The following is a 13854-nucleotide window of genomic DNA, read 5'->3' as shown; positions in this document are numbered from 1 at the left end:
ACTAATAAGAAACAAAAGAAACAAATTGGTCAGGGGCGCCTGGGTGGCTCAGTGAATTAAAGCCTCTGCCTTCAGCTCAGGTCATGATCCCAGGGTCCTGGGATAGAGCCCTGCATGGGGCTCTCTGATCAGCAGAGAGCCTGCTTCCCGCCCCCCCACCCCTGCCTGCCTCTCTGCCTACTTGTGATTTCTGTCTGTCAAATAAATAAATAAAATCTTTACCAAAAAAAAAAAGAAAAAAAAAGAAAAGAAAAGAAACAAATTGGTCAAAACATTAGAGCTAAAACCATAAAACTCTTAGAAGAGACTGAAGGAATAAATCTTCATCATCTGGGATTTGGTGATGGATTTTTGGATATGACCCCAATAGCAAAACAACACAAGAAAAAATAGATAAATTGAATTTCATCAAAATTAACTTTTGTGCAAAGGACATTATCAAGAAAGTGAAAAGACAACTTACAGAATGGGAGAAAATATTGATATATCACTTATCTGATAAGTGTTTAATATCCAAAATATACAAAAAATTCAATTTTAAAAATTCCAATTTTAAAATGGTCAAAGGAGTTGAATGGGCGCAATGGTAAGGATGACAGAAGATCTACAAATGGCCAATAGGCACATGAAAACATGCTCAACTATATTAAGCATTAGAGGAATGCAAATCAAAACTCAGTGAGAAAAAAAAAAAAAAAAAACAACCTCAGTGAGACAATACTTCATACCTACTAGGATAGCTATGATCAAAAGAATGGAAAATAGTAAATGTTGACAAGAATGTGAAAAACTGGAATATTCATACATTGCTGGTGGGAATGTGAAATGGTACAGGTTCTGTGAAAAACAATTTAGTGGCTCCTCAAGAAGGAAGTAGTATAGAAGTACCATATGAACCAGTAATTCCATACCTGGATATATACCCAAAAGACCTAAAATCAGAAAATGAAGCAGTACTTGTACATGATAGTTTTTATACAGATAAAATTTGAAGTACAATTAAAATATTATCAGATAACTTTATCCTTACTTTGTTGACCAAAAAAGCAAATCAAATTAAGAACCAAACCTTAGCAGAATTTAAAGAATGTTAAGTGTTGATATTCTTGTTATAAACAGCTGCTAATAAACTTTGAAGCACCAAATAATTATATAACAGCCATACACTTTAAGCTCTTTAAAAAATTGTAAGAAGCATATAAAACAAAATAAACTCAAAATAGATTAAAGACTTGAATGTATGACCAGAACCCATAAAACTCCCAGAAGAAAACACAGGCAATAAGCTCCCTGAGGTAAGTCTTGGCAGTAACTTTTTTGGATTTGACACCAAAGCAAAGGCAACAAACACAAAAATAAACAAATGGTACTACATCAAACTGAAAAGTTTCTGCACTACAAAGGAAACCAACAACAAAGTGAAAAAGCAACTTACTGAATAGCAGAAGATATCTGCAAATCATGTATCTGATAAGGGATTAATATTAAAAACTCATACAATAGCAAAAAAAAAAATCTGATTAAAAAATGGGAAGAGGGTCTGAATAGACATGTTTCCAAAAACAAACATGCAGATGGCTGATACATGAAAAGATGTTCTACATCACTAATCATCAAATGTAAATCAAATTGCAATGAGACACCACCTCATCCCTGTTAGAATGACCATTATCAAAAGGACAAGAAAACAAAAAAAGACAAGAAATAACAAATGTTGATGAGGTTACAGAGAAAAGGGAACCCTTATGCACTGTTGGTGGCAATGCAAATTCGTACAGCCACTATAGAAAACAGTATTGAGGCTCCTCAAAAAATTAAAATTAGTACTACTATATGATCCAGCAATTCTATTAGGAGAAGAAAGTGAAAACATGAACTATTTACAATAGCCACGATATGAAAACAACCTAAAGGTCCATCAATGGATGAACAGATAAAGAAGATATAGATACATAGATAAATATGTGTGTATAGATAGATAGATACACATACAATGCAATACTACTTAGCCATAAAAAATAATGAACCTCTGCCATTTGCAACAAAATGGATGGACCTTTCAGCCATTATGCTAAGTGAAATAAGTCAGAGAGAAAAAGATAAATACTGTATGATTGCACTCAGATATAAAATTTTTTAAATAACAACAAAAAACAAGTTTAAGGCTATGGAGAACAGACGGGTCTGGTGGCTGCCTGAGGCAGGGGTAGGGGGTAATGGGGGTCATTTCTAGTTATAAAAGGAGTATGTTGTGGGAATGTAACAAACACCATGATGACTATAGTTAATAATACCATACTGCATAGGTGCCTGGGTGGCTTAGTCAGTTAAGCAGCCGACTCTTGATTACAGCTCAGTTGTCCCTCCCTCTGCTCCTCCCCTGCCCTCAAATAAATGAATAAAATCTTTTTAAAAATAATAATAATAATACACCACATATTTAAAATTAGGTAAGAGAGTAGGTCCTGAAAGTTCTCATCACAAGAAAAAAAACTTTTAACTATATGTGGTGAAACGTTAACTGGAGTTTACTATGGTAATCATTTCGCAATATATGCAAATATAGAATTGTTACATGGAATCATTGTACATATGAAATCAATATAATGTCAATTATACCTCAATAAAAATTGTTTTTAAAAGAAGTACATAACTTAAAAGCTAATACATTTTCAGTAAACTTTTCCAAAATTTATAAAGGAATTTCCTGACATTCTAAAAGTAGTATATATCCCTCATTCTTGAGGGATAAAAGCCCTTATATCTTTTAGTTTTTTTAAATTTTGACTTCAGGCTTTATTGCACTGGTTATAATCATAAAAATAAATGTTCTATTGTGGAAGGAGCTGAGACGCACTTCAACAGACGAATGGATAAAGAAGATGTGGTCCATATATACAATGGAATCTTCTTCAGCCATCAGAAAGGATGGATACCCAACATTTGCATTAACATGGATGGAACTGGAGAAGATTATGCTAAGTGAAATAAGTCAAACAGAGAAAGATAATTATCATATGGTTTCACTTATTTGTGGAACATAAGGAATAGCATGGAGGACATTAGGAAAAGGAAGGGAAAAATGAAGGGGGAGGATCAGAGTGGGAGACGAACCATGAGAAACTATGGACTCCGGGAATCAAACTGAGGGTTTTAGAGGGGAGGGGGGCAGGGGGATGAGTGAGCTCAGTCATGGGCATGAAGGAGGGCACATACTGCATGGAGCACTAGATGTTATATGCAAACAATGAATCATGGAACACTACATCAAAAACTAATGATGTACTGTATGGTGACTAAAATAACATAATTTTTAAAATAAATAAATAATGTTCTTAACAAAGTTAAACAGAAAAAAAAATCAGCATCTTTTGTCCTCATGAATGACTAGAATAAAAGTCCTCAAATCTTAAATGCACATATAAATAGCTCAAAGATGGGGCGCCTGGGTGGCTCAGTGGGTTGAGCCTCTGCCTTTGGCTCGGGTCATGATCTCGGGGTCCTGGGATCGAGCCCCACATCAGGCTCTCTGCTCAGTGGGGACCCTGCTTCCCCCCCTCTCTGCCTGACTCTCTGCCAACTTGTGTTCTCTGTTAAATAAATAAATAAAATCTTTTAAAAATAAATAAATAAATAGCTCAAAGAATACAGCAGTCTTTAATACTGGCAACTGATTAGACAAAGGGGATATACTTGAAGCATCTTAAAAGAAACAAGTAAATTTAGAAAAATGGTTTTTACTTCTTCATTCTTAAAATAATTCCTTAACTCACAAAGGCACAATTGAAACAAAAAAGATAACTTTTATGGGTATATATGTCACCCATATTAAGTTCACTATATTAGAATGAGAAATAGGGGCGCCTGGGTAGCTCAGTTGTTAAGCATCTGCCTTTGACTCAGGTCATGATCCCAGGGTCCTGGGATTGAGTCCCACATTGGGCTCCCTGCTCAGTGGGAAGCCTGCTTCTCCCTCTCCCACTCCCCCTGCTTGTGTTCCCTCTCTCAATGTGTCTCTGTCAAATAAATAAATCTTTAAGAAAGAGAGAAATAAATGTATCTCTCTCATACACATACACACACACACACACACACACACACACACACACACTCACATACATACATTTTAGATCCATGAACTAAGAAGCTGGTTAATCAAAGTTACTGAATTATAACAAGTAATTTTATAAAATACCGCCATTCAAAGAAAGTACTAAATATTTACATGGTCATAGTAACACCTACTTACTGACACTTACTGTGTGAAAATTTATCATTTCTTGAAGACTGTCAGAAAACTTGGTCAAGCTTGTCTATGGAGAAAGAAACCAAAAGAAAAACTAAGTCATTTAAGAGCCACGAAAATAGGTCACAAAAATGTTACTTCTGCATTTCTGACAGAAAGATCTAGTTACACTGTAAACAGTAACATTTACTTCTGAGGATGATTTCATGGTATTGCCTCATGGGCATGCTCTGCAAAGAGGACAAATGTACATGTGGTAGGTAACATAAAACCCAAGAATAGTCAAAGAATTAGTACTGCCATATCAATAGGAGTAAGCTAACAAATAATAATGGCACATATAAGCCTAAAGGTAAAATTGAGTGTATCAAGACTGTGCCCATTTAGACATCCATGAATCAAATAATCATCAAAGCATGCCCATTACCTAACCAGGTATTATTCCTTATGGAAGAATTATCATAACATCACACAGTATAGCAAGGGGCCTAAGTTAACCCAGCACAGCTAGCTGACAAGAGCTTTGCTGTGCAAACCCATACATAGTTAGATACTATTCTTAAGATTTAAATGCTCTCTGCTTGCCCTAAAAGCTCCTACTAGTAAACGTAGTCCTCCTCTCCCTGCTCGGGTCCTCTTGTAAATGATCCAGCTCACCTAGCAGAAGTAAACTTATATTCACAATGCAAATCAACCATCAACTTCTAACTGTATTAGAAAACAGAATTATACACCAGTAGGTGACAGCTTTTCGATTCCTAATTTTAAGGACCACTAAAACTACTAATAAGGTAAATGGATGCATAGTTCTTTAATATTTTGTTGAATTTATCATATTAACTAATTTTAATAATACTAACCTCAACTACAGCATCATTACTAGAATACTGTGCCAGGTCTCGAATCCCATTCATGAACTGTTTATTTGCAACACAAAAGGCCTTTCCGGTATCAATCATCACAATACAAAGTTTCACAAGCTGAAAAAGAAAAACATTACATCAGGTTGAAAATAATTACACAAATTACCTAGTTGAACAAGCATTAGCAACAGCTACATGAGTTAGCCTAGCTAAGATAAATTATGGTTCATCAGTAAAGCCAAAATAGACTAATTGAAATTGTTCTTTTTAACTCTGACTTACAAAGTAAATTCATAGTAGAACTGTACCCAAAAAAGTTGACCCTTTAGGACCCAGAGGCTGTAATGATAACAACAATAAATACTTTTACCAAGTCATATTCATCCCATAACTCCATAAAAATTTATTAAACACCACTTAGAAGGAAGAATAGGAAATTTCAGGCAGAACAAGCAGTCTGCTTAAAAAAAAAAAAAAAAAAAAAAAAAACCCTAGAAAAAAAACCTGTGCTATGTTGGAGGAAAAAGGAGTAAACTGGTACGTTGGATTAGTCATGCTAGGCATTTCATTTCAGTGTCAATCTATCAACACAAACATCTGAATTGATTAACCAACCATTGTTTCTTCAATGCCTACTATTTTAGGCATGAGCTAGCCTTAAAATTTAGACTTTCTTTCACCTTTCTTTCTCTAAAATTCTTCTCCTCCCCCTTTTCTTTTTTCTGTTCCTTATTTTTCTCCTTTCATTCAAACACATAACATTTAATTAAACAAATAAAATCTTGGGTGAATACATATATTAAAAAAAAAGTAGAGAAGGGAAGGATACTGAGGAGGTAATGGTGGGAGCACCAAGAAGAGGGTAAAGAGCCAAAACAACAATAACAACAAACCTTTAGAAAGCATTTAAGGATCTCAGGAGTAGAATTTAAAACTGTTACCCTAGGGCCCAGAAGAACAGAAATTAAAAATATACTGTCTGCTCTCAGAAGCTTTAAATCGAACCAGTAGACAAGCAAATAAATTCTGTACAGCACAAACACAACGGCTACGCATGACAAAACCATACATGATCGAACAAAGGAAGAACATCTAGCCAGGACTATGGGCATCAGGGAAGGATTCCTGGAAAAGATAACAATTAAGAAAAGCCCTGAAAGATCAACAAAAATTAGCCAATCAGACAAGAGTAATGGAAAGATACTACTCTAGGAAGAGCATGTTTTAAGGTAAGGCCCAGAAGCAAAATGGGCAGAGAAAACCAGAGACACTTAGTAGCTTAGTGTGGTGTGAAAATGTAGGACATTAAAAATGTGATGTTGAAAATGTATGCAAGGGCCAGATCAGGACAAGCTTTTGTGTGCAATGCTAAGATGTTCACATTTTGTATGAAAGGAACAGAGAACACGTGAATACACTAATTGGTGAGTTCACCAGAGTTCCATCTCAGAATGATGACCTAAATGGAGAAAAAGTAAAGACAGGGAAAAGAAAGACTAAAGATAAGGGGATTAGACCAAAAACCATGACAGGCTGAATTAAGGCAGTAAGCAGGAGAGAGAGAGGAGGAGAAAAACTCAAGAATTATAGTCGAGTACTACAGTTAGATAGACCGTGTCCCACCAAGGGGAAAAAAACAGAAGCTGAAATCCAGCCTGAGTTCTGCTTGCCATGGGCTACATCTGCTAATTCACACAAAGACACATTAAACTGGCCAGCAAAAGACTCCTATTTTCACTGTATTAGGCCTGTGACGTGGCCCTGAATTAAATGGGCCTGTGATATAAGTCAAGTGGAAAGCTGAACCAAACACGTGAAAACAGACATATGAAACTCAAAAAAAAGGTGCGTGCTGTAGATACAGAGGAATCATCAGCATATATACAGTTACAGTGCTACAATGCTATATCCCACACAGGAGATAGAGGACAGAGCTTGCAGAGTGAAAATCTCAAAAGGAAACAAAAGAGGAAGAGGAAAAGTAGGAGGAAAAGCAAGAGAATAATTTCACAAAAGTAAAAAAAGAACTAAGGATCAAAAAATAGATGAATAGGTTGAAAAAATCCATAAAAGTCCTATTTTAATTTTTTTTTTAAAGATTTTATTTATTTATTTGACAGACAGAGATCACAAGTAGGCAGAGAGGCAGGCAGAGAGAGGGAAGCAGGCTCCTCGCAGAGCACGAGAGCCTGATGCAGGGCTCGATCCCAGGACCCTGAGATCATGACTTTAAAAGATTTTTTGAATGTCTGTTGAGGTTGTCACCCAGTATCCCTGGCAAGAATAATTGTAAGAGAAACTGACTGGAGAGCTGTTAGCCAGATTACAGTGAGTTATGAACTGCAGATGTAGAAGACATGATGATAGATCAGTATTTCCCAATATGTACTCTACAAAATATCCTATAGGATATAGGATATATCCTATATAAGATCCTAAGGATCTTGTGACAAAATAAGGATCTTGTGACAAAATAAATCTGGCAAACTCTGCGTTTGAAGAGCTAAACAGATTTCTTTATTGCTGAATTTTAAAGAGCTTTTGATATATTCATATGTGTTGTGAATCCTAGAAGAATATAAAATATGTAGCAGTTCTCAAAAATATTTGACATGGAATTCTTTTTCAGAGGAACCATGCTCATAGAAACAACATTCCAAAAAACTCACTATGAGAACTGCTGGCAGATATCAGTCTTTTAATAATAGTTTGAAAATTACAAATAAATACAAAATTACAAGAAATAATGTCTTAAAAGCCAGAAAAACTAATTCTAAAACTCATATGGAGTAACCAACATGCAAGAAGAGGGGAAAAAATTGAAAATGAGTGATGAGATGGGAACATTAGCTTTATATATATATATTTCTTAAAGATTTTATTTATTAATTTGAGAGAGAGATCACAAGTAGGCAGAGAGGCAGGCAGAGAGAGGGGGTAGAAAGCAGGTTCCCTGATGAGCAGAGAGCCCGATGCGGGACTCGATTCCAGGACCCTGAGATCATGACCTGAGCCAACGGCAGCAGCTTAACCCACTGAGCCACCCAGGCGCCCATAGCTTTATATATTATTAAAATGTATTATACCCCCCCAAAAAAAGGTACTATACAAGTATAGTAATTACAATTCTGGTAATGGCCATGAACAGACAAATGGAAAGAATACAGAGTCAAGAAACCAATACAAATATGCAGTACTTTCCAGCCAGTGGGGGAAAAAGTGATCCAATAAATGACATAAGGACACTAGAATCTAATGGGAGAAAAAGAAAAAAAGAAACCAAATTCAATTTCAAACCCTCCAATTAATTTCAGATGGAATAAACATGAAATACTAAATCAGAAAATTAAAACAGGAAGTAATATTTTTTATAATCTCAAAGTAAGAAAAGTCTTTTTGAGAAAGTTGCAAAACTCAAAAGTCATAGAAAAAAAAAATCAATTCAACTACAAAAAAATAAAAATTTTATGGCGCCTGATGGCTCAGTTGGTTGAGTGTCCAACTCTTGATCTCAGCTCAGGTCTTGATCTCAGGACCATGAGTTCAAGCCCCACACTGGGCTCCACCCTGGCTATGTATGTATATATGTGTATATTTATACACACACACACACACACATACACACGTGTATATATATGAAACATTTTTATCAGGGGGATAAAAAACAATAAATTTAGTCAAAAGAAAACAATATGGAAAAATAGTATTAGCGACAAATCATAAGGGATTAATTTCCCTGCTCTAAGAAGAGGATATAAAACATTTTTGAAAATCAAACCAGTCACTAGAAAAATAATGGCCAACCGATTATGTACAGATAATTCCCAGTAAAGAAAATCCAAATACATTCTACGCCTATGAAAAAAATTTCAATCTCACTCATAGTAAAAGAGTATTTTACAAAGAGTAAATTACTGGTTTTTTTACAGAATAGCAAAGATCGGAAAAGTTTGTTAACTTGTTATTTTAGAGAGGGTATGGAGAACCAGGCACTCATACATTTATGGGAAATGTAAACTGGTACAATTTCTGTGTAAGGCAATTTAGCAAGAGCTATCAATATTTTAAATACATACCCTCTAACCTAACAATTTCACTTTTAGGAAAGTATCATGAAGTTATTTTTTCACATAAACCACATGACACACATGTGAAGTCATACACTGCAGTCACAGTAAAATATAGGTAGCAATCTGAGTCCATCAGTAGGCAACTGAATAAATAAATAATGATATATCCATACAATGAAATACAATTCAGCTGTCAAAAAGAATGTGGCAGCTCAATAATTCTTAACAAAATCCAAAATCCAAGATGTATTTTTTCAAAAAAACAAAATACAGGGGCGCCTGGGTGGCTCAGTGGGTTAAGCCACTGTCTTCAGCTCAGGTCATGATCTCAGGGTCCTGGGATCGAGTTCCGCATCGGGCTCTCTGCTCATCAGGGAGCCTGCTTCCCTCTCTCTCTCTCTGCCTGCCTCTCCGTCTACTTGTGATTTCTCTCTGTCAAATAAATAAATAAAATCTTAAAAAAAAAAATAAAAAAATAAAAAATAATAAATAATAAAATAAAAAAAAAAACAAAATACATAGGCGCCTGGGTGGCTCAGTGGGTTAAAGCCTCTGCCTTCAGCTCAGGTCATGATCTCAGGGTCCTGGGATTGAGCCCCACATGGGGCTATCTGCTCAGTGGGGAGCCTGCTTCCCTTTCTCTCTCCGCCTGCCTCTCTGCCTACCTGTGATCTTGCTCTGTCAAATAAATACATACAATCTTAAAAAAAGAAAAATGTAGAACAGTTTTAATATTTTTGTTGTAGTGGGAGAGAAGACAAATATTTATAATCTTTTACATGCCTAGAAAATTTCTGGAAGGACTCAAACATTCTCCTTTAGGAAAGAGACTAGAGGATGACTAATTTTTCACTGGATACAAACTTTCATATCTTTAAAGTTTGTATCATGTAGGAGGTATTACTTATTCAACAAATTAAATAATTCAAAAATAATTAAAAGGTCCCATAGTAACTAAAGGAGAGAGAGAGGTTGGTAGTATGACATTATGGTTAAAAACACAGAGTTGTGGTTTTACTCAGCTTAGATTCAAATCCTGCTGCCCTACTTAACCACCTAAATGATCCTGAGTGACCTTAACCTCAGTAACCTTAAGTTTTTTTCTGTCTGAAATGATCACAACGGTACCAAACCATATATATAAGGTTACTATAAAGGAGTTAAGGTAATGCACATAAAGATCTTAGCACAAACCATTACTGGCACATGGTAATTACTAAAGATTTATGTTTCCTTGTCAGAGTTTTGTTATTTGCTTTTGGTTTTCTCTCTTATTTTGTTTTTGTTCCAAAGAAACTTGAACACTTTCTACTTAAAATGAAGAGGTGGCAGAGAAAGAAAAGGAGAAAGATGACTAAAGCAAAGTTCTGAAGAGTTTGGAATCACATAGGAAAAGGGATACTTTTATCACTCAAATGGGAGGAAAAGTGGAAAAAGAGAAGGACATATTCTAAATTTCTAGATTAGGAGCAAGGAATAAAAGTGTTCCCACCAAAAGGAAGACAGAGTCAAAGTCCTCTATTAAGGAAGAAGAACAAAATGATAAATCATGAGAAAATAGAAGTAAAGCTGTTAAAGAGAACTAGATAACCTGAATAAATCTTGGAAAATTTGTTTTACATCAAGATTTCCAGGAATGTGTAACTCCACCAGTTGATTTCACCAAACAATTGTGTAACTTCTCCTACAGGGCTTTATAGATATGACACAAAGAATACAGATGATTAGACAAATACAGTGAGAATTCTAGAGTAGGTGTTATGGAAAGGAAATGAAGGCCTCTAGAAGAAAAATATGATGGAATAAAATTAAGAGTAGACTGAAAGGTATCATAGCAGTATTATTCATACTAGCCAAAAAGTGGAAATAACCCAAATGTCCATCAAGTGATGAAGGGATAAACAAAATGTGGTATATCCATAAAGGGATATTACTCAGCCATAAAAAGTAAATACTGGAAAATGTTACAACATGTACAGATGAACCTTAAAAACATTATGCTAAGTGAAAGAAGCTAGTCACAAAAAGCCAAATATGGCTCCATTTATATGAAATAGTCGAAAGAGGCAAATCCATACAGACAGAAAGAAAATTAGTGGTCACCAGAGGATGTAGGAAGAGGACAATTGGGTGTGACTGCTAACAGGTACAGGATTTCTCTTTAAAGTAATAGAAATGCTCTGGAATTAAATAGTGGTGAGGGTTGCACAATACTATGAATACACTGGAAACACTGAATTGTACAATTTAAAATGATGAATTTTATGTCACGTGAATTTTATCTCCAAAAATTACCCCTTCCCAAAATGCACTGAAAGGGGATCTTAAAAGGGGTTTAAAATATCAGAAGTTTATAGACTGAAGACTAGAGGGCTAGCTAAGCTTGAAGAACAGGGCAGGAGTGAATAAAATGAGAACTGGAAAGACTAGAGTCTCAGGTAAGAAAGTAAGAGATCAGCATTCCAGATTTCTGAGACAAGAACTTTGAATGGTAAGGCATAGCTATGACCATGAAAACAGGTATCAGAATTAGAATAGAGGTCACTAACACGGGAGTTGGAGAGATAATGGAATTGTCATACAGCTGAGCCACATATACACTGCAGCTATGCAGGAAGAAGAACTGGCTTGGTGAAAGAAACTTTGCCAGCTAGCAAAATTCTTAGTAAATGACACTGATGACAGGTTTAACTGAATAATATAAACCTACAAGAGAGAACCTAAGAGTATATGTCAAGTTAGTCAAAATTATCAAGCTGGTAGCCCCAATTCATTCAAGTTCTTTTTACTAAGAGATACATGTGTCATAGGCACTTTTCCAGGTGATGAAAATATAAACAATTTATCCATTGACTGTCCTTTAGTAAGTAACAACCTCTCCAAGTCTCATTTTTCTCATGGGCAAATTGGGTGTAATGCCAACTTTGCAACACTGTTGTGACAGCTGGAGATAATATAAGTAAAACTTAGCATCTGATACATAGTAAGTGTGCATCAGGGTTGTTTTTCTTCCTTCAAAGACTGTCTTCAAGGAGCTAATAATTTATTGAAGAGACATGATCATTAGGATTTATTTAGAACACAACGTGCTAAGAACCATGCTAAGCACTAACATACACTAAAACATCTTATTCTCATTAATAACCCTATGAGATAGATACTCAACTTTTACTGTTTTTGAAGATGAAGAAACTGAGGCATAGGAAGGTTGAGAAACTTGCCCAACGCCAAATAGCTTAGTAAGGGGTAGAGCCAGATTCAAATGCATGCAGCCTTACTCCAGGCTTTGTGTTCTTAACTATTACACCATGCTACAAGCCAAACACTACAATAATATTATAATAATTTAAATGGAAGTGTGTGGTAGAAAGGTAGAAAGAATGCAATACCAGAAAAAGAACCTAAGTTTGGTAGTACTTGAGCTGTGATTTAAAGAGTATCGGCTTAACAGAGAAAGAATAAGCATTCCAGTGAGAGGATACAACAGAAACAAAAATTACATCTAGATGGCCACTCCGTTGCTCTACGGTGCTGTCAGTGCCAGAATACCTGGCAGAATGGATAAATCATTGGACCCAGCAAAACAATGCCACTAATGAAGCATTATTCTCCACAAGGAGTGTAACTATTGGTAACATATTATAAGCAAAATAAATAATAGCTAAGTCATCAAGCTAGTTTAACCTGTTGGTGGCATGATTTACAATGATACTACAGGCCTTGCACAAAGTTATGAAATCACTAAACTAATCCTGGGCAAACCCTCCCCACCACTAGTGTCACCACCTTCGGTAACAACCATTTCTTCCTCCTCTCTGGTTCTCCTCTCTGTGCTAACTCCTCAAAATTCTCAAGTGGAATGATAGACACTAACTTAAGAATTTGAGAGAGGTACATTTTATAAGAAAACAAGATTTTAAACTAGAGAAATATAAAACTATAGACCTTCCATTCAGGTGGAAGATAGTATTTTTTAAAATGTCAAAATTTCCATGATGCCCTTATTAGTCCTTTGGGAAATATACATTCTAGAAAGGGCTTAGAGATCTTAGTAGTGATTGCCAACATTTTAATAACTTGTTTTAAACTTGAATGTTTCGTTTTAAGATTCTACCAGTCTCCCAATTCCAACCAAATATGACACAGGGGCAGGGGGAGGGGGATGCTCACTGAAGCAAAATCAGTAACAAAAATGCTATTAGTGGATTCTATCAGATGAGATACTTCAAATTTTGAGGACCTCCCCAACAAACCGAAAAAATGTTTCGTATGATTTATATGCAACTCTCCCCACAAAGAACAGATATTCTGATTAGACTACTCAATGATTCTTTAAAAAGCCTTGTCTTTCAGGGGTGCCTGGGTGGCTCAGTCAGTTAAGCATCTGCCTTTGCCTCAGGTCATGATCCCAGGGCCTTGAGATGGAGCCCCACATAGGGCTCCCCTGCTTCTCCCTCTCTCCCCAGCTCATGCATGCTCTATCTCTTGCTATCTCTCTCAAATAAATAAATAAAACAAACAAACAAACTAAGCCTTGTCTTCCTACATACTCTCACATAAATCTATCAGAAAATCAGGACTACAGTTCTGTTGCCTCCCTTAAGATTTAAAAACTTTGTTTCAGAGTGTTTAAAATAAATGGAATACCTCTGGGTAAAATAATAATAATAATCCT

General features: G+C 35.6%; 1 protein-coding gene across 7 annotated transcripts in view; it reads right to left on the bottom strand.

Moving 5' to 3' along the window:
- ACAP2 (ArfGAP with coiled-coil, ankyrin repeat and PH domains 2) overlaps positions 1-13854 on the bottom strand; it is a 146962-nt gene that overhangs the window by 81237 nt on the left and 51871 nt on the right. For all 7 annotated transcript variants that reach the window (XM_032337278.1, XM_032337308.1, XM_032337289.1 and 4 more), the window contains exons 3-4: positions 5107-5226; positions 4260-4313 (exon numbers count right to left, since the gene is read on the bottom strand). In XM_032337278.1, coding sequence (XP_032193169.1) covers positions 4260-4313; positions 5107-5226 — 174 coding nt within the window. The remainder of the gene's footprint in view (positions 1-4259; positions 4314-5106; positions 5227-13854) is intronic.

The sequence above is a fragment of the Mustela erminea genome, chromosome 1 (genome assembly GCF_009829155.1).
Source record: "Mustela erminea isolate mMusErm1 chromosome 1, mMusErm1.Pri, whole genome shotgun sequence".
NCBI lineage: Eukaryota > Metazoa > Chordata > Mammalia > Carnivora > Mustelidae > Mustela > Mustela erminea.
This window is presented reverse-complemented; position numbering and strand designations above follow the sequence as displayed.